This window comes from Microcaecilia unicolor, chromosome 4 (assembly GCF_901765095.1).
Source record: "Microcaecilia unicolor chromosome 4, aMicUni1.1, whole genome shotgun sequence".
NCBI classification, from domain to species: Eukaryota; Metazoa; Chordata; class Amphibia; order Gymnophiona; family Siphonopidae; genus Microcaecilia; species Microcaecilia unicolor.
Window position 1 is genome coordinate 364,491,676 of NC_044034.1, and position 19,163 is coordinate 364,510,838.

The window sequence follows — 19,163 nt, forward strand, 5'->3', positions numbered from 1 at the left end:
AGGTCTGTGTCCTGAAAATGGCAAAGACAAATCAGGATCAAGTATGCATATTTTATATCCTTAAGGATTCTCAGGTGAAACATGATTCATGTCGGCTAGAAGTCCCCGTATTTACTTGGATTATGAAGTTTTGGATCAGAATAAGCTAAGTGAAAGTATCTTACTTATTGAAGAGCAGTAATTTGCACTTAATAAAATATTAGATAAGCTGTTAGAAATTGTTCAGTAAACAACAGACCAGTGATGATGTGGTGCATAAAGCTTAGACATAGATGAGATTGTGAGCTGCTGGATTGGTACCGCTGAGGTCTGGTGAAACACAGAGTGAGTTTGAACCAAGAATTATTTTGTAAAACATGATCATCTGAGTCTGATAACCAAGGGGCTCATTTTCAAAGCATTTAAAATTCCATAGTAAATTATGGCACTTTGTAAGTCTAAGTGCTTTGAAAATACACCTCACGTGCTATTGTAAATTAGCAAATAAATTGTTGATAGTTAGCAACATTGTTGGATTTTTGGTTTAATCATGAATTGACAATGAATGTGACTATTCTGCAGACAAAATACAAAACCTCTCAAGACTGTATCATATATAACTACCTATATGTGGTTGACACTGTGGCAAACTGCTGACTGCCCTGCTTGTGATCTAGTGTTTAAGCATGAAGGCGTATAAACTGCACAGAGTGGCGGGTGTGGCTTGGCTGCCTTGATAGACAGACTGGATGGACCATACAAGAATCTATCTGCTGTCATTTATTATGTTACTATGAGTCTGCCAGACATTAAGGGTGCTCAAGCAGGGCTGGCACAACCCAGTAAGCATGGCGGGGGGGGGGGGGGGGGGGGGGGGGGGGGGTGAGGGAGACCTCTGCAGGGAGCCACAAACCATGCTTACTGCCGCCAGCTCACAGTTACAGCCCCAGCCCCCACCTGCCCGTCCTTCAGCTCCCGTGACAGACCCCTTTTTGTTCCTGCCTTCCTGCTTTGACTTTGAGGTAAAACAGATTTAAACACAGGGCAGCAGGAACAAAATGGGGCTATTGTGGGAGAAGATGGCGGGCAGGTGGGTGGGTGGGTGGGGGGATTGGAGTTGGAACTGGAACCAGCAGCAGCTAAGAAGGGGGTTAAGGCTGGAACTCGGGGACAGGTGGGGTGAATCACTGGACATGGATGGAAGGGGAGGATAGAGGGCAAAGGAGAATTGCTGGACATGGATGTGAGGGGACGGCAGGGGAGAGAGGAGAATCGCTGGGCATGGATGGAGGGGATGGCAGGGGAGAGAGAGGAGAATCGCTGGGCATGGATGGAGGGGATGGCAGGGGAGAGAGAGGAGAATCGCTGGGCATGGATGGAGGGGATGGCAGGGGAGAGAGAGGAGAATCGCTGGGCATGGATGGAGGGAATGGCAGGGGTGAGCGGAGAATCATTGGACATGGATGGAGGGGAGGGGAGAGAGGAGAAATGCTGGATATGGATGGAGGGGAGAGAAAACAGAGGAAGGACATGAACATGGACGGAGGGGTGAGGAGAGAGGAGAAATTGGACATGGATGGAAGGGAGGGCAGAGGAAGGAGATGAACATGGATGGAGGGTAGGGGAGAGAGGAAAAATGCTGGACATGGATGGAGGGGAGACAACAGAGAGTAAGTGAGATGACCATGGATGGAGGGGAGGATAAGTGCTGGATATGGAAGGTGGTAGGAGAGGAAAAATGCTGAGTGTGGATGAAGGGGAGGGAAGAGAGAGGAAGGAGATGCATATGGATGGAGATGAGGGAAAGGGAAGAGAGGAAAAAAAAAACTGCATATAGATGGAGAAAATAGGCAAAAGCTGGATGCATTCTATACCTCCTCCAGTCAAGTCCGTGGATGACCCAGCTTTTCTTTATGGATGTAGGGTAAGAAATGAAAAAGAAAGGAAGAAAGTAAAGAAATAAATGGAAAGAAAGGAAGAAAGTAAAGAAATAAATGGAAAGGAAGCCCTGGAAAGAGAGTTAAGAGAACAGATAGAGAGCAGCAGAGTCAGAGACTGGGACCAACAGAAAAACAAAGTCACCAGACAACAAAGGTAGAAAAAATTATATTATTTTCATTTTAGTGTTGAAATATGTCCAATTTGAGAATTTACATCTGTTGTCTTATTTTGCACTGTATAGGAGGAAACGTGTTTCTTTCTGTTGTTCTGGTATTGTGGTGCTTGCAGAGTCTAATTTCTTAGGATTTCAGGTTAATTTTTGAAGAATTTGAAGAGGGCTATCTCTGTTCTGCATGTGTGACTGCAAGGCCAAGTGTCTGAATAGGGATCTGTTTGTTAGGTTCTGAGATTCTGATAACATATTGTGTTTCAGATTTGGCAAGACTGTTCTCCTAATTCTTGGTCTATGTGCTAATTTGGTTTGTTTCATTTTGGGTATACTAGAGGTGTAACAGCTTACAGAAATTATTTATAATGGGAAAAAAATCACAAGTTATTTTTCTTTTTCTATACTGGTGTAATATTTTCAATGATGCCTGTTTATATGCACCATGGCTACTGCGGCAAATGGCGATTTTCTTAGTATATGCTGGGGCATTGAACTGACTTCAAGCACATCTTACTGTGTATCTTCTTGACCCCTGAAGCAGGCACTGTTTAGCGCCGAAACACGGCCCGTGCCGGGTCATCAATAAAGAACTTTTATTGTCCCAGTCTTGAAGGCCCAGTGTTGCTTTTTTAGTCTTGTATACTTTAGAGACAGAGCCATAGTGATCCCACCCCTAAGGTTACCCATGAGTACCAATACCTTATTTCCTACAAATAAAGCACTGGGGGGGGGGGGGGGGGGGGGCAGGTGTCTGGTACAGGAGGAGTTTGTGTTGCTCTCACTGAGGGGAGGGGAGAGAGAATGTGCTAGACGGGGGAGGGGGTTGGGAGGAGAATGCAGAGAGGATATGCTGGATGGGTAGGGGGCACCGACCTATAAGCTGCAGGGGGGTGCCAGAAACCCTAGCACCAGCCCTGTGCTCAAGAATCTACTATAACCACAGAACCGGCTCTTATATGTTGATAACTCAAATACAAACAAATCATTTAAAAAATATCTAATGCCTGATGACTGTGCATTATGTACACATACAGAAAGCTGTTCTGATATAGAGCAGGACAGTATGCTGTATGTTGTGGGACAGCACCTTTTGGCACCTGACCACAGGGACTCAGCTATTCCTCCTACCCCTTCTTCCTTCCAACTCATTAGGAACCAGTGCTATGACCCTGGCATCACGAGCCTTCATTTGCAACTACCCAGAGATTTCCCCCTTATTTAACCCCCCCCCCCCGTCCTAGTTCATTCACTGCAGCAATCATCCTGAGGCCAGAAGCCAAGGACCAGGGCTCCAAGTGGTCACCCTGACATTGGCCGGGACTCCCTCCTTCTCCAAGAACTGTGAATGCTGCATTTGGATTATCATGACACTGATGAAAGAGTTTTTGGGAAAATGTTGAAGGCCTTGTTCTTTGAAAAGGCTTTCATTTTTTGAGTCTTACATATGAATTGTGTGTGTTGTCTTTTTAGTGTAAATGGATGGGCTTTTCAGACAAGAGATTACTTTTGTAGAATTTTTCACATTGTGGTTTTTTTTTTAAAGTTCATATTTTATTCTATTTTTGTTTTACATGCTTGTTTCTTTTTAGTTATGTTTCTGTTTTAAGTTTCTATGGTTACATTACATTGTAAACTGTACAGGATGGTTATCAGTCAGAAATGGTATTTTAGTACATTTAAATAAATTGCCAGTACCCAAGGTGGTAAACAAACTGTAATCCAAATCAGGGACCTGCAACATGGCAGTGCAGCTATTGAAACACCAGCTGGACCCTGCAGTTTTTATTTATAATGTGACATCCCAAAGAAAAATTGTTAATACCAATCTTCTTTTCAGGAGGTGACAATAGGAAAATACAAATATCTTCAGTTCCTAAAAGAATTGAACATGTCAGAGAGGTCACAGCTCAGGTACAAATTAAATCCTTGTATACTTCAGACAACTGAAAGGACACCAGAGAATCCACATGTGATGCACATCGTCTATGCATAAGGACACAGAATTATGAGTTGCTAAGTACCTATAACTTTGACTCTCTTAACTTGTATATCTTAAATGTTGTATGTTGATCATTTCTCACCTTTTCAAATTAAATTTACAATGAAAGTTTTCTTTAATATCTCCTACCAATGCTAGAGTGCTATAACCATTTGCATGAATTGGCATCGGTTTACAGTGATACCATTGTGTTACGATTGTTTGTATAAAGGACCATTGCTAGTCCATGAACTGTACATTAATAGATATCTTAACACATTTGCCTAATGCCCTTCTCAAGATATTGATACCCAGGATGGTTTACATGCTGAAACATGCATTGTTATCTGCCCTTATGCCATGTCAATGTTCAAACAGATGACTTTTTCAAACTTAAAAATAAATCTGTGAATAACTAGATTTTTAAGTTAGAGTAAAATCCTCAAACTCCAAATTCTAGTTTTACTACTGTCAGCTGATCTCAGTTTAACTGCTGATGGTGTAAAATATGGTAATAAAATTTGATTCATTCTGCAGTGAACTGCTGAAGGAAGCAGAGATCTCAAAGACCAGTCACATATACGTTAATTTAGTACTATAAAAGAGGCATCTACAACTTGTTCATTGTTTTAAAATTCCAAACCATATTTGAGCTAGACAAGAAAAATATGGAGTCTTACTTGATTTGTTGCTCTTTACCACAAAAATCATCTAATGGGTAACGAGGATTAGTGTCAGCAATGTGTGTGTTAAATTTCAGAATAATTTGGGGGGAAAAAAATCCAAGTCTAAGGTGGATGTATTCTTTTAAGTAAAATCAGTAAATTACACTTTAATCAAAAGTCTCTATGAAGACAGATTGATGGAGTGAACTACAAGCACAGATAGCCTGGTGTGCTTGCTCAGGAAAAGATGACAATTCTCTCCAGAATCTAATCACATTATAGATAGAAGAGAAGATTTGAAGGCACAGAAAAAAATGTTCCTGGAAATTTGCAGTCACAGATATTCCAAAAAATTAAGAAAAACATTCTGTAATAAAGTTTTTCCCACATCTTAAAAAGGACAGCAGCGAACTGAGCAGCAAATACTTTGTGTTAAAGATGTCATGGAAAAGGGATGCAGTGTAGTTGCAGTTTGAAGTTGCCTGCAGCTGGCTTTAAATTTTACAGAAGGTTTTCTCTTCAGGCCAAGCTGATACTTCATGAAATATGGGTAACGCATCACAACAGCAGCAGGTGGCACACCAATTCCTCAACTCAGATAGCGGAAACAATGCATGCTCTTTATCTTACTCTCACAAAATGAAAACACTATTAAGATGGGGAAAGTCTGCTCCACAGGGTTTTAGATCCGTATTTTTAAAAGCCTAGTATCTAAACAACATTGATAATGTAAAGGTTTGATTTTTTTTTAAATTGAGTTTTAACAAACGGCTAACCTTCCATCCTTAATGATATATCTGTTGAAAAGTCAGAATAATTTTAAATCTTTAAAATATTGGACTTCCTCACAGTGAAGGCTCTTTAAATAAATACATGATGACTTAACAATTTTTCACTAAATGTATGTGAACAGTAACTGGTGAGCATAATAAAACCTGAACATTGTTTTAACTTCTTTTTGTTTGTGTGTGTGTGTAACTGGTAGTCTTACCGAAATGGAATTGTTAATGCTGCTATGACCATTAGCTGGGGACTGTCTGGATGTAGAGGGGGAATCTCTCTGTAATAAGACACAAGGTTCATTAACACACAACACTAGCAAAGAACACATTCACCGCATTTTTACATGAACAATTTTAGCTCCAAGTGTATAAAACAGTTCTCCTGCGTTGTGATCTACAATATAAATCTTACAAATTGGAAGAGCCTTTCATTTAGTCAGCATCTGAAGAGCTTTGCTTGAACCTGTCATTGTAGTTCTGAGGGATACCACCCTATGGAGCTTCAGACACTTACATACAAGTCATAACTTCATGAGATATCAACTGAAAAAATACTGCAACTTGCATATTTCTGGATAGAGCTTTAGACTCGTTAACTAATTTTATTGACAATGACAGAGTCATTGCAACAGCAGGATTTCAAATTTCATTAAGTTAGGACCTTTCCAGGGACTCCTTCATATTTGATTTGTGCATGGAAGCCTGTTGTACATTTGCATGAAAGGAATGCAATACTGGAATGCACAGAGAGAATGCCGCCACTTCTGCAGGAATTCTGCCAGTCTCTATAGCCTTCCAACCTACTTCCAGTGAGGATGTCATACAGCATGGCTGTATACCTAGGAACCCAGTTTTATGCTTACAGTTTACTTGAAAATGTGCCTCAAGAGAATCAACTGTTTTTTGGACACCATAAATTTCAAGCCATTAGTTGGATTAGCCTTACAATGCGATCTGCCAACTATTAATAGTTTTTCTTCTCATATAATTACCAACTATGTAACTAGAAAACAAGAATTTGCTTTATTTTAGACATTTCCCTCAAGCACTTCATATAACCACTCTTCTGTTAGCCCTTTACAGTTAAGTGGCAGCATTTTTGCACTTTGTGAAACCAGAATCTTTACGAATTGTTCTCTATGAGCTACAAAGGGACCCCATGAGGCCCTTGATGACTGGTGACTTTTTTTTTTTAAATAAATGCCATACTTGTAAGCAAGCAATAAGGCTTAACTTGCATGCTGGTTGGCAGACAAAATGGACCACAGATGATGTACCTTGGAAGTGTATGATGATGAGGCTGAGGCAAGATCTACTCCCACTGTTCCGTTATCTTTATCTTAAAATTGGTGTGCATGACCTAACAGCATGGGCAGAAAGCTGTAACACCCAGCCATCAGCAGGCAGTTAGTAACATAGGTCCAACCAATTCATTACCTCACACGACGAAGACTGAGTGCGGTAGCTCGGCACAATCTTGAACGTGATACTCCCCCTCATCTCCCTCTAGAGAGAAAAAAAGTAGCTTCTTTTAATTAAAATGTAAAAAATAAATGCTAAGAAAACTGTTAAAGCATGGGTAGAGAAACCAGTGGAAATGATTTTTCACTTCCAAACTCAACTGACTCAGCATATTGAATTTACTTCTATTTAGGGACTTTTGTTTTTTGCTTTAAGCTGATTTCCACTTACCGTGTTTCCCCGAAAATAAGACACTGTCTTATATTAATTTTTGCCCCCAAAAATGCGCTAGGTCTTATTTTCAGGGGCTGTCTTATTTTTCAGGAAGCATCAGGGTTGGCCCGCCCTCCGTCGCTCCCGGAACTAACCTTAAACGCCTCCTTTCACCTTCGCAGCAAGCAGCAGCAGGGCAGGCCACTCCTTCCTTCCGTGTCCCGCCCTTGCCTGACATAACATCCGTGAGGGCGGGGCACGGAAGGAAGGCGAGGTCTGCCCTGCTGCTGCTTGCTGCGAAGGTGAAAGGAGGCATTTAAGGTTAGTTCCGGGAGCGACGGGGGGGGGGGGGCCCCCGGCGACCTCGGTTGGGGGGCGGCCCTGCTTTCAAACAAAAATTTGCTAGGTCTTACTTTTGGGGGAGGCCTTATATCTACCAATTCAGGAAAACCTCTACTAGGTCTTATTTTCGGGGGATGTCTTACTTTCGGGGAAACAGGGTACAAATTTCCTACTTTTCAGAAAGGCGTAAAATGGTTTAATCCAATTTTCATTCTAGAGTAGCTGCCATTTCAAACTGGTGATTGTGGCCACAGCTCTGGCTCTAGCACTCCAGTAGAAGACGCATTGTAATATAAGAGGGCAGGGTGAGACACAGATTGAGGACTCGCAGCTTTATGATCTCAAGACACCTGGAGCCATATGGCACCCACAAACCTATGATATTCTCTAGATGGTCCAAATAGTGGAATTATGGGTACAATATGTAGCTACAAGCAGGGCTTAATTTGTAGACAAAAAGGAAGCAGTCCTGGGGGTGAGGCCAGGACTGGAAGTGAACTTACCCCTACATACACAATACTTCACTTGTGGATTAAAAGGAAGCTGGTTCACATATATACTTGGAAAATTCATATATTTAATTTTAAAAATGTTATTAAGCAGTATCACCCACAGAGGTACGAATTTGCTACCTTATTAACAAAATCTCAGACTAATCAGTGTTTTTCTCAACATTTACACATTTGATACCACACTGTTCTCAGAAATATTTGGCAGCCAGGTGGCATGAAAGAGTAATGCCCTGCAATGGCAAAAGGAAGCAAGTACCTATCTTTACTGAAGCACTTGCTTACATTTGTCATTGTAGGCAGAGTAGCTGAGTTGGGGCAGAGGAATGCTTAAATTTCCAAAGACACAGTATAGCAGTTCTTATGAGTTAAATCCAACCTCTTCCCAACATGTAGAAAATTTCTCCTTGGAAGTCACCAAACAAAAGAATATTCTGATGTCATCTGAGAATCAGGACAAAAAAAAAAAAGAGGTTTGGACAAATTCCTGGAAGAAAAGTCCATAGTCTGCAACTGAGACAGACATGAGAAGCAACTGCTTGCCCTGGGATTTGTAGTATGGAGGGTTGCCACGATTTGGGTTCCTGCCAGGTACTTGTGATCTGGCTTGGCCACTGTTGGAAAACAGGATAGTGGGCTAGGTGGACCAGTGGTCTGACCCAGTAATGGCTACTCTTATGTTCTTATAGCCACAACATCAGCTAGCTGAGCCACTGAAATACAAGCTCTTGCCCATTACCCTCTGTACACTCAAGTCTTCCTGAATACAGTACTACATATTCACCCAAAATTTCTCCCCAAGATGGAATCAGAATTTCATCTGACTCAATCAATTGTCCTTCTGATCTTTTTTATGAACTTCTCTCATCCAGCATATGGGCTTTCTGGTCACATTGTACAGTAGATGTGCATTAATAGACCAGAGTACTTAAATGCAGCACAATGAATAAGAAAATATTATCAGTTGTTTGTCTCCTATTTGAACAATCTAGGCACTCTGGTGATCAAGGGTACCTTATCCAACTGGGTAGCAGAATGTATTGGCTTTTGTTATAAAACAAAACATTACCTGTTTCCAGATCATGTCACTACCCATCAACTCTGAGCAAAATTCACATCCATAGCTAGCCTCCAAGAGGCTTCCTTATTGGAGATATACAAAGCAGCAATGTGGTCTTCAACCTACACATTCACTAAGCACTACTACCTGGACTCAGCTTCTTGGTTGGACAGTGTTTTTGATCAAAACATCCTGTGAAACCCTTGTAGCTGGGTCACCCATCCAGGACCCAGCCAGGCTTGACCCTGCTTAGCTGCCTCTTCCTCCACACGACTGTTGCCTTCACTCCACAGCAATCTGGCTCCTCTGAGCCTTGGCTCCAGGCCCTGCGAACTCCCAGGACTTCCTCCTCTCTCCGTTCCTTTCACAGAGGCACATTCAAAGCCCAATGTTTATAAGTAAGAGCTTTTATTTTCTTGCTTCAAATCAACAAAACACCCTTCACTCCAGGTTGTTTAGGCTAGCAGCCCAGAGCACAATTCAGGCTCAACACAGTCATTTTCAGGCTCAAAAACAGTCCATATAACTTCAAACTCAGGTTCAAAAACAGTCCATATAACTTCACTTTAGCTCAGATTACTTCACTTAGGGAACAGTACATTATCAGAGGGAAAAACCCAATAGCTTGGTAGGTTGCAGCCCAGACCTTTTTAGTATGAAACAGTTTACACAGTCTTTCTTGTACCTTCTTACAGCACGGTAACACAGCTTTATTCCCACCTGGTTCAGGCTGGGGTTTCAATTGTGCCCAGCTCTCTTTCTCTCCCACAGGCTGCACCTGTTTCCTCTTTAGTAGAGATTTTCCCCAGTGCCTCAGCCTCTCTCCTCCGGTCTTCCACCAGTCTCTCCAAGGTACAGCTAGCCACCCTCTTACAGCAGCTTTTTGGGTTTGAGCCAGGGCTCCAATCTCCATCTGTTCCTCCCCTAGCCCTTCAGTAATCTCCATTTTATCCTCCTCTCCAACTTCCCCCGCCCCCAATCTCTCCAGCTGGCCCTCATCACCTTCCTCAGAGACCATTTCCCAATCTTCTATCTCCTCCCCTAACTCTTGCACAGCCAGGTGGGGAAGAGAAGGATTCTGGGACTGGTAGTTCCTCCCCTTCTTCCTTAACCCAGCCAACCTCTCTGCCTCCGGTAGCCCAGCTTTCTGGATGTGGGTGTTGTGCACATGAAATCTGCCCTGTTGGGATTCCCCGGCTCTCTGTACCCCCCTTTCTTCATGCCTTCCCGGATCCCCTTTCACCTGCACTCTCACACCCTTTTGCTTTAAGAATTTATTGTATCTTCATTCACCCAGATTAAAAATAGATTTCACAGCAGTATTAAAAGCCAATGCAGCCTACTTGTGTGTGGTGGCATATCCCCCAACTGCCCATGGAAAAGGCAAGATTGATTACCTGTAATACGGGTTTTCTGCAGAAGGGGAATGCAACCACACTATCCTCCACTTCATGATTCCCTGACTGAGAGGAAGCAGTTGCTAGTCCAGAACACCCAAGCATGCTCAGAAGCAGTGCTTCTTTTCTTCTGCCTTCCAAAAGTGTCCTACCCACCCTATTACATTTCTCACTCAAAATCTCCCAGCTTGTTTCTTTTTTTTCCCCGTTGGTGTACCAGTCAGCCTTGAACCTGTGACCCTTAGATTCAGAGGCAGCTGTCTTCCAGATAGTGCAACTCTGGGCCACATAGTGGCATACATTGTACAGACTGAAAAAAAATCCATGGTTACCGGGCTCCCTAAGGTTGGCTCTGCATGTGTACCAGCACCTTTTTTCCTAGACAAAAAGCGCTGCTCAGGAGGACTTTGCATCGATTTACCCGAGTTTTGAGAAGAGACCTGCAGCCTGATGTGGGAGCTACTATGGAAGATGTCACCCATGCCTGTATCAGCATCCCCCTGCTGTTCATGGAGAAACCCTCCCCACCCCACTACCTGGTAAGTAATCTTGCTTTCTAAGAATCATCGGAACTATTCAGGAAAGAAATGAAAACCTACCTCTTCAAAACATTCTATAACTAACTACATAAGCTACCGCCGGTCCTACCTCTTCAAATATCTTCAAACTACAAAAACTATCGTTCTTCCTCTTCAAAGATTCTATAGATAACTTCATAAACTATCGATGCCCTCTCGATGTCATAACTGTTAAATACCATTGTAATCTCACCTAAGATGTAAATTGTAAGCCACTTTGAACCAAAACTTGTTTCTGGATAACAGTGGGATACAAGAAAGCATAACTAACTAAATAAAATAAATTTGTGTCTATGAATATAGAAAAATAATGCCAGTTAATGTACCTTTAAAATAACTATAAAATTATACATGGAAAGAAACAGAAGACAGGAAAAGTTAAATTTAATCCCTGTACCTCATTAGAAACATCACTGAAGCAAAGACAGATGGTGGGGAAGGGGCAAAGGATAGGACCTGGAATAATGCTGCTTTTCTATTCCCCAGGATCCCTTTGCTTATGTTCCCTTCTGTTCTCAGCTCACATGATTAGGGCTACATTTTGCACCTTTCAGAGCCAGAATAAGCCACACTGAATCCAACAGGCACGAGTCACTTGTTAAATTGTGCTAAACTCTGAAATCCTCACTAATTCTTCCTGGCATGGGATAGAAACTTATGAAACACTCTGGCATGCTTTTATCAAAACACAATTACAATATGTGCTTGAGGAATTTGGGGAGGAGTTTAGTGCTTTTGAGCAAGCTTCCAGCTTTTGGCTGGTATAACCTCCAAGCCAGTTGGCTCTTCTTGGGGATACTTTTAAGCATGGGAAAGACAAAAAAGTAACAATCATACACTTACTAGCATCTTTTGTAGTTGTTCCACTGTCTGGTTTGCTACACTAATTCCATTTATTTCTCTGATTTCATCACCTACATGGAGTGTTCCTGTAGAGTTAATAAAAGTATTCATATATAAAATGAGAAACATACAACAGATCATTAAAACAATGGTTATAATAACAACAGAGGCAAAAAATTGAGAGGAGACTGAAAAAAAAAATATTAAAAAAAACTATTTTTGGAACAATAAAATATTTCTTCTATGGTATTCACAGAATTAAAATACAACAGTGATGCCAACCTTCTGGTTTTCAGAAAGGAATAAACTGTAGTACCTACCTCCATACTTCAAAAAACCTCATTCTACTAAATGACGTTGGCAAAAGATGAATATTTTTGGTACTACCTGACCAAAAAGTTCAAACAATAATTTTAAAAATTTAATCAGGGCTAGCCTAAGGATATCTGATACCCCAGGCAAACCATTAAACATATGCTCTCACCCCTCCCTACCCATAATTCTGCATCTCCCCTTCCTTTATCTACCCTCTCCCCTAGAAGTCCAGCATCTCTCTCCTTTTCTTGCCCATCAGGTGTCAGCATCTCTCTCCTTCCTTTGCTGTCCTGCAGGTGTCCAGCATCATTGCTTCCCAGTGTCCAGCATCTTTCCCCTTCCACCACTGCTGGAGCCAAGCTGAGGCCATCCCTCCAAAGTCCTCTTTGAGAGGTTAGGATGTCAGGCCTTGAATATGCATGTGCAGATTCTCAAAGATTTGCCACTGACAGTAGCTTTAAAAGGAAACCCTTTTGCTGTCTTTGTCCCCCCGAAACCTGCCACCTTAGGTGGACACCTTGTCTACCTAGTGGTAGGGTTGGTCCTGAATTTACTTAAACAGTTTTCAAAATCTAAGCTCTCAATGTGAGTTATATTTGGGCACAGTAGGTATTTTCCCTGCTCCAGATGACTTACAATCAAGGTCACAATGTGTGCCAGTGGGAGAATTAAGATTTGAACCCTGGCTTCCCTGTTTCTCAGTCTGCTGCTCTTACCACTAGGTCACTCTTCCACACACCAAGAACCAGAAGACCAAGTAAAAGTAATTTCCTTTGTTTACTGGTGGAGATTAAAACCAACAAAAACCCAAATATCATCCATTCTGGAAAAATGCTTGCCAGTGTTGTTTCAAGCAAAGTGCTTTTTCTCACAAGGAGTGACTCAGGACAATACAGTTTAAATACTCCCTGAGATATCACTCAAAACAAAACACTCATTACACAGACCTTGAAGGTGCTATTTAAAAGGAAAATCAACTAGGAAATGTCTTCTGAAGTACAGTAATTCATAAAGTTTATAGATTTGCAATTTCAAGCATGGGGCAAGTACAGAAGATATCTGAGGGAGAAGAAAAGTATTGTACAATTTAGTAGTTGGTCTTGATGGGCAGACTGCATAGGCTGTATGGACTTTATCTGCCATTACTTTCTATTGGGTCAAAATTCAAACTCTGCGTTGGTATTTAATTTAATTGCCAGGCACTATGATTGAAGTTATACTTGTATATTCAGATCAAATTGCCATCCTGATACTGTTATTGAATATCTTGACATAACGGGTATAGCCATGATTATTCTAGTAACAGCGATATTCAACGCAGTAACTCAGGATTCACCTGAATAACTTAGGACAGGTCTTTTTCTTCTCCTGTTATTTGAATTCCAGCACTGAATACCACCAGTCGCTGGGCACCTCCCAGCTTTGCCCAGGTACTACCTGGATAGATTTTCAGCAGCCTTATCTGGTCAGTTGCATTTATCTGTGTAGGAGATGCTGCAGCAGAATAATGAGAACTATGTTTCTACATAACTATTATAAAACCATTAAATCTTGGGTCATCAATCCAAGATATCAACAAATCCTACCCAACAGGGGAGGACAGGGTAGAGAAACTCAAATACCTGAATAGTATAAATAATGCATACACAGCAAACCTTTCAGTCAAAATGATGTTTCAAAACAAGATGCTTTTATACAAAGCTCCAGTGAGGAAAAGACTCAGTGAAAAGGTAGAGGCAAAAAGTATAACAGAATTTGAAAAAGTTTAAAATAAGCAAAGAGGATCTCTTGGCAAGTTGAAGAAAGTAAGTTGGGCACCATGATTGGCTCCTATAGTCCCTCTTTGCCATACTATTCTATCTTACTAAACCATTAACTTTCAACAACCCAATATCAACAAATGCTTTCCAAATTTGTACTGTTTAATGAATTTTTCCCTAGCACTTCTCTTAGTCCTTTGGTTTTCTAGCTCAATCAGAACTAGCCTCCTTTTGAGAGACAGTGCCATAAGCCTTCATCCACAACTAATCATTTCTTCTACATATTTCACATTCTCTTCCAGCTCACTGAGTGCAGTCACTGCAGTAACAATTATTGACCAGATTCCTTGCTAAGCCCTGTAGGTGTTAGCTCATTGCACAAAGACTGGCATTTTTTTTTGTTACATTTGTACCCCGCGCTTTCCCACTCATGGCGGGCTCAATGCGGCTTACATGGGGCAATGGAGGGTTAAGTGACTTGCCCAGAGTCACCCTCAAAGGGCTTTGAATGCTGCTTCCACAGTTTCCTGTATCCTGGCTAGACAAGGGAATGGAAGACCTGACCTAGGAAACGAACTAGTGCAGAGTTAAGTACTACCATTCACTCACTAGAATGACTCTTAACAATTAGTTTTTATTTAAATTTCTAGTAAGTGCTTCCAGTTTCAGTCTTGCAATATATACCAGATACTATATAGAGTTTATCATAACTGTACTCTCAAACATGAATGTGTTCACACATGACTAGGGACATACATAATAATCAGTACCAAATAATTGATGCAGCTAAAAAAAATAAAAAAAATAAAATAAAAAATTGACCATATCTGAGTAATCTACATGTTAGGACAAAATGAATCTGAGCTAGGTCTAACATTTCGTGGAACATGTTTCTGAATATTCACTTCTTTATTTCTTGTCTTCATAATATGAAACACAAAACTTTAAAACTTATTACAAAATCTTTTAAGGGGGTTTTTGATCCATGATTACTTTTTGCACAGGGGGCAGAAGAACCGCTAAAATGAGCAGAGTGTTTTCTGTGATTGCTGCAGCTGTGTGAGATCTTTTTTCTTCTTTGAAATTTTATTCCTTCCCTGGTGGTGGTTTGAGTATTTTCAACATTAACTATATACAGACAAAAGTAAAGAGAAAAAATGTTTAAACCACTTAAAGTCTTTATTAGGTTTCCTTATGGACCAACTCTCTTGGTGGAGGTCCTTGGAATAAACTACTACTTATCATTTCTATAGCACTACTAGAAGTACACAGCACAGTACACTTGAACAAGAAGAGCCAGTCCCTGCTCGAAACAGCTTACAATCTAATCAGGACAGACAAACAGGACAAATAAGGAACAAGGGAATTGCTAAGGTGGGAATCATAAAGCATACATGGGAACTGTATAAGTGAATATGGGTTTGGGAGTAAAAAGCAGCATCAAAAAGTTGGGCTTTTAGCCTAGATTTGAAGACAGCCAGAGATGGAGATTGACATACTGACTCAGGAAGTCTATTCCAGGCATATGGTTCAGCAAGATAAAAGGAACGGAGCCTGGAGTTGGCAGTGAAGGAGTAGGGTACACTAAGAGAGATTTACCCAATGAGTGGAGAGGTACTGAGGAGCTGCAGAGTAAGTGCACTTGTAAGTCCAATAAGAGGAGTTTGAACTGTATGTGCAAACAGATAGGGAGCCAATGAAGTGACTTGAGGAGAGAGCTAATATGAGCATAGCGACAGTGGCGGAATATAAGTCGTGCAACAGAATTCTGAAGGGGAGACAGATGGCTTAGTGGGAGACCTGTGAGAAGCAAGTTGCAATAGCCTAAGCGAGAGGTGATAATAGTGTGGACAAGGGTTTTGGCACAGTGCTCAGAAAGGAAAGGATTTATTTATTACATTTGTACCCCACATTTTCCCCACCTATTTGCAGGCTCAATGTGGCTTACATGGTACCGTCAAAGGCGTTTGCCTAGTCGGTGGATAACAAATACAAAGTTGTATAGTGATCGTATGAGGTATAAGTGGAGGGTTGGAATGGATGAAGATTGCGTGATGTCCTGTTTGATCATAGTCATGCTGTGTTGGTAGGTGAAGAGGTTTACATAGGATCGTTGGGGTAAGCCTTTTTGAAGAGGTTGGTTTTTAGTGATTTCCTGAAGTTCAAGTGGTCGTGGATTGTTTTCACAGCTTTTGGGAGGCCATTCCATAGTTGTGCGCTTATGTAGGAGAAGCCGGCTGAGTAGGTTGTTTTGTATTTCAGTCCTTTGCAATTTGGGTAGTGTAGGTTTAGGTATGATCGTGATGATCTGATTCTGTTTCTTATTGGTAAGTCTATAAGGTCTGTCATGTATCCTGGGACTACGCCGTACATGATTTTGTGGACTAAGGTGCAGATTTTGAAGATGATCCGTTCTTTGATTGGAAGCCAATTCAGCTTTTCTCGGAGGGTTTAGCACTTTCGAAGCGTGTTTTGCTGAATATCAACCTGGCTGCTGTATTTTGGGCGGTCTGGAGTTTTTTTTAATGAGTTGTTCTTTGCATCCCACGTAGATTCCATTGCAATAATCTGCATGGTTTAGGACCATTGATTGTATTAGGTATCGAAAAGCTGCTCTTGGGAAGAAAGGTTTTAATCGTTTGAGCTTCCACATTGCATAGAACATTTTCTTTGTTACAGAGTTTACTTGGCTCTCGAGGGTAAGGTTGCGATCGAGTATGACACCGAGTATTTTCAAACTGTCCCAGGTAGGCTGCTACATGGTTTCTTATTGGTTGTTAATTGTCGAATAAGTAGGTTTTCAGTTTTTTTCTAAAGGTAAGATAAGAGAGTTCTAGACAGATTGAGGTAGGTATGGAATTCCATAGGAAATGATCTTGAAGGAGAATAAATCATTAAAGTATTTGAAGTGAACATTTTTTGCACTTGGAGTACTGAGTTTCAGGAGGTGTTGTAGTCGAGTGGAGTGCCCGAATAGAAAGCCGTGAAAGATGTCGGTCAGCAATGCTAATGTTGATCCATACGATTTGAAAAAAATAGACGAGTAGCTGTGAATTGCACTCTTTCGGGTTGGAAGCCAGTGTAGTAGTTTCAATCAGGGTGTGACTTGGTTAAATTTTCGTAATCTGAAGATCAGCCTGGCCAAAGTGTTCTGTATAAGTTGGAGTTTGGACATCAAATTTGTGGGTAGGCCTAAGTACAGAGGATTACAGTAATCTGTGTGAGAGAGAACAAGTGATTGAACTAGCAAGGCGAAAGAAGATTAGTCAAAGTAGGATCTGATCAATTTGAGCTGTTTGAGCTTGTAGAATGTCTTTTGTCGTAAATGATTGATTTGTGGTTTGAAGAATAGTATGGAATCCAGAATCACTCATTTTTGATTTTTTCTCCACCAGTAAAGATAAGCCTGTAGGTAAGGTTAATCTACTTGGTAGTTTGGTTTTATTCAAGATCAGCTTCAGTTTGGTCTTGGTGGCCAAGTGTTGACTGTGTTCCAAGCAGTTTGACAGTGAAGAAGTAGTGTCTGCCAGACTGCTACAAACTGGTATCAACATGAAGATGTCATATGCATATGATATTAGGAGTTCGTCTTTCAACAACCTGATGTTTCCAAGAGATGACATTAAAACGTTAAAGAGGAGTGGGGAGCCCTAAGGTACCCCATAAGGTGGCGCCCAGAATTGAGACAGCTTGTTATTTTTATGGACAGAGTAGCTCCTATTAACTAGGAAGTCTTGGAACCAGTTGAATACTGTTTCTGACTGCACGATTTCACTCAACTTTTCTAATAAAAGATCGTTGTCCGAAGGCTGCAGAAATGTCAAATTACAGCAGTATGGTTTACTTACCCAGTGATAACTGAGATCTGACATACAAAGTTAGGATTAACAATACAGTTTCCATGCTATGGGCTGTTCTGAAGCCTAATTGGATGGGAAGGAGGTATGAGTGATCATCTAGGTCAGTGGTTCCCAAACCAGGTCCTGGAGGCATCTCAGGCAGTCAAGTTTTTAGGATACCCACAATGATTATTCATGAGATAGATCTGCATGCAGTGGAGTCAGTGCATGCAAATCTCTCTCATTAATGTTCATTGTAGGTATTCCGAAAACCTGACTCGTTGGGGTGCCTCCAGGATCAGGTTTGGGAACCACTGATCTAGACATTTCAAGAATTGTTTGCTTATGTAAGATTCTATTAGCTTGGTGGAGATTTCTTATACTAGTTATGTCCATTGACCTAGTGATATAACTCAAATATTTGAATAAACAAACTAAATACTGGAAGCCACAAATTCCTGCTAATTAGTAACTGATTAGATTGATACACATACATTCTGACATCATACATCTACTCAGCTGTGACCAGTGGTGTACCAAGGGGGGGGGGGGGGCGGTGGGTGCGGTCCGCCCTGGGTGCACGCCGCTGGGGGGGGGGGGTGCAGCGCGCCTGTCTGCTACGTTCGTTCTGTGCTCCCTCTGCCCTGAAACAGGTTACTTCCTGTTCCGGGGCAGAGGGAGCATGGAAATGAACGAAGCGGACGGGCACGCGGCACCCCCTCCCCCAGTGGCGTGCACCCGGGGGGGGGGGGGGGGAGGGGGCGGGGCGCATCAGCGATCCGCCCCGGGTGTCAGCCCCCCTAGGAACGCCACTGGCTGTGACACAATGAGTTGAATGACATTGTAAATAATTATTACCAAGTTCTGGATCAAAAGATTATGACAAATGCTAATCAGCATGTCAGCAGGTTGAGAGATATGGAAAATTGCTCACTGATAAGTGATTCAGCAGGATAAGATATACTAGATATACTGTAGTTTTACTCAGTGGAGAAAAGAGCAAAAAAGAAAAAAAAACAAAATTACTGAATAAAGAAGTTTGCACGGTGTTACCTTGCCTGTGAATCATCCCTCCATGCATAATCCTCGCCACAATGCAATGGTTCAACTCATTCATTTTTAAAGTAATGCCCTGCAAAAATAAATGGATTTTACACACATATACAAGATTTTTTTTCTTAATGCATTTTTGAATTCTTTTAATGCACAGTTAGTAAGACATGCACTTCATTATCATTTTCTTGGACAAACTACGTATATGCACTAAGCCTTCTCTAATGCCCTGTGTTGATAGAGTCCTTCCCAGGCCTCTAACTCAGGTCCCAAAGCTCA

At 41.4% G+C, this 19,163-nt stretch overlaps 1 protein-coding gene across 4 annotated transcripts in view; it reads right to left on the minus strand.

Annotated features, from left to right (window-relative positions):
• The window catches only part of CASK (calcium/calmodulin dependent serine protein kinase), a 541,831-nt gene that overhangs the window by 111,566 nt on the left and 411,102 nt on the right, over nucleotides 1-19,163 (minus strand). For 2 of the 4 annotated variants that reach the window (XM_030202348.1, XM_030202347.1), the window contains exons 15-18: nucleotides 18,885-18,963; nucleotides 11,918-12,003; nucleotides 6,952-7,020; nucleotides 5,724-5,792 (exon numbers count right to left, since the gene is read on the minus strand). In XM_030202348.1, coding sequence (XP_030058208.1) covers nucleotides 5,724-5,792; nucleotides 6,952-7,020; nucleotides 11,918-12,003; nucleotides 18,885-18,963 — 303 coding nt within the window. The remainder of the gene's footprint in view (nucleotides 1-5,723; nucleotides 5,793-6,951; nucleotides 7,021-11,917; nucleotides 12,004-18,884; nucleotides 18,964-19,163) is intronic. The other 2 variants (XM_030202350.1, XM_030202349.1) reach the window with 1 other exon arrangement.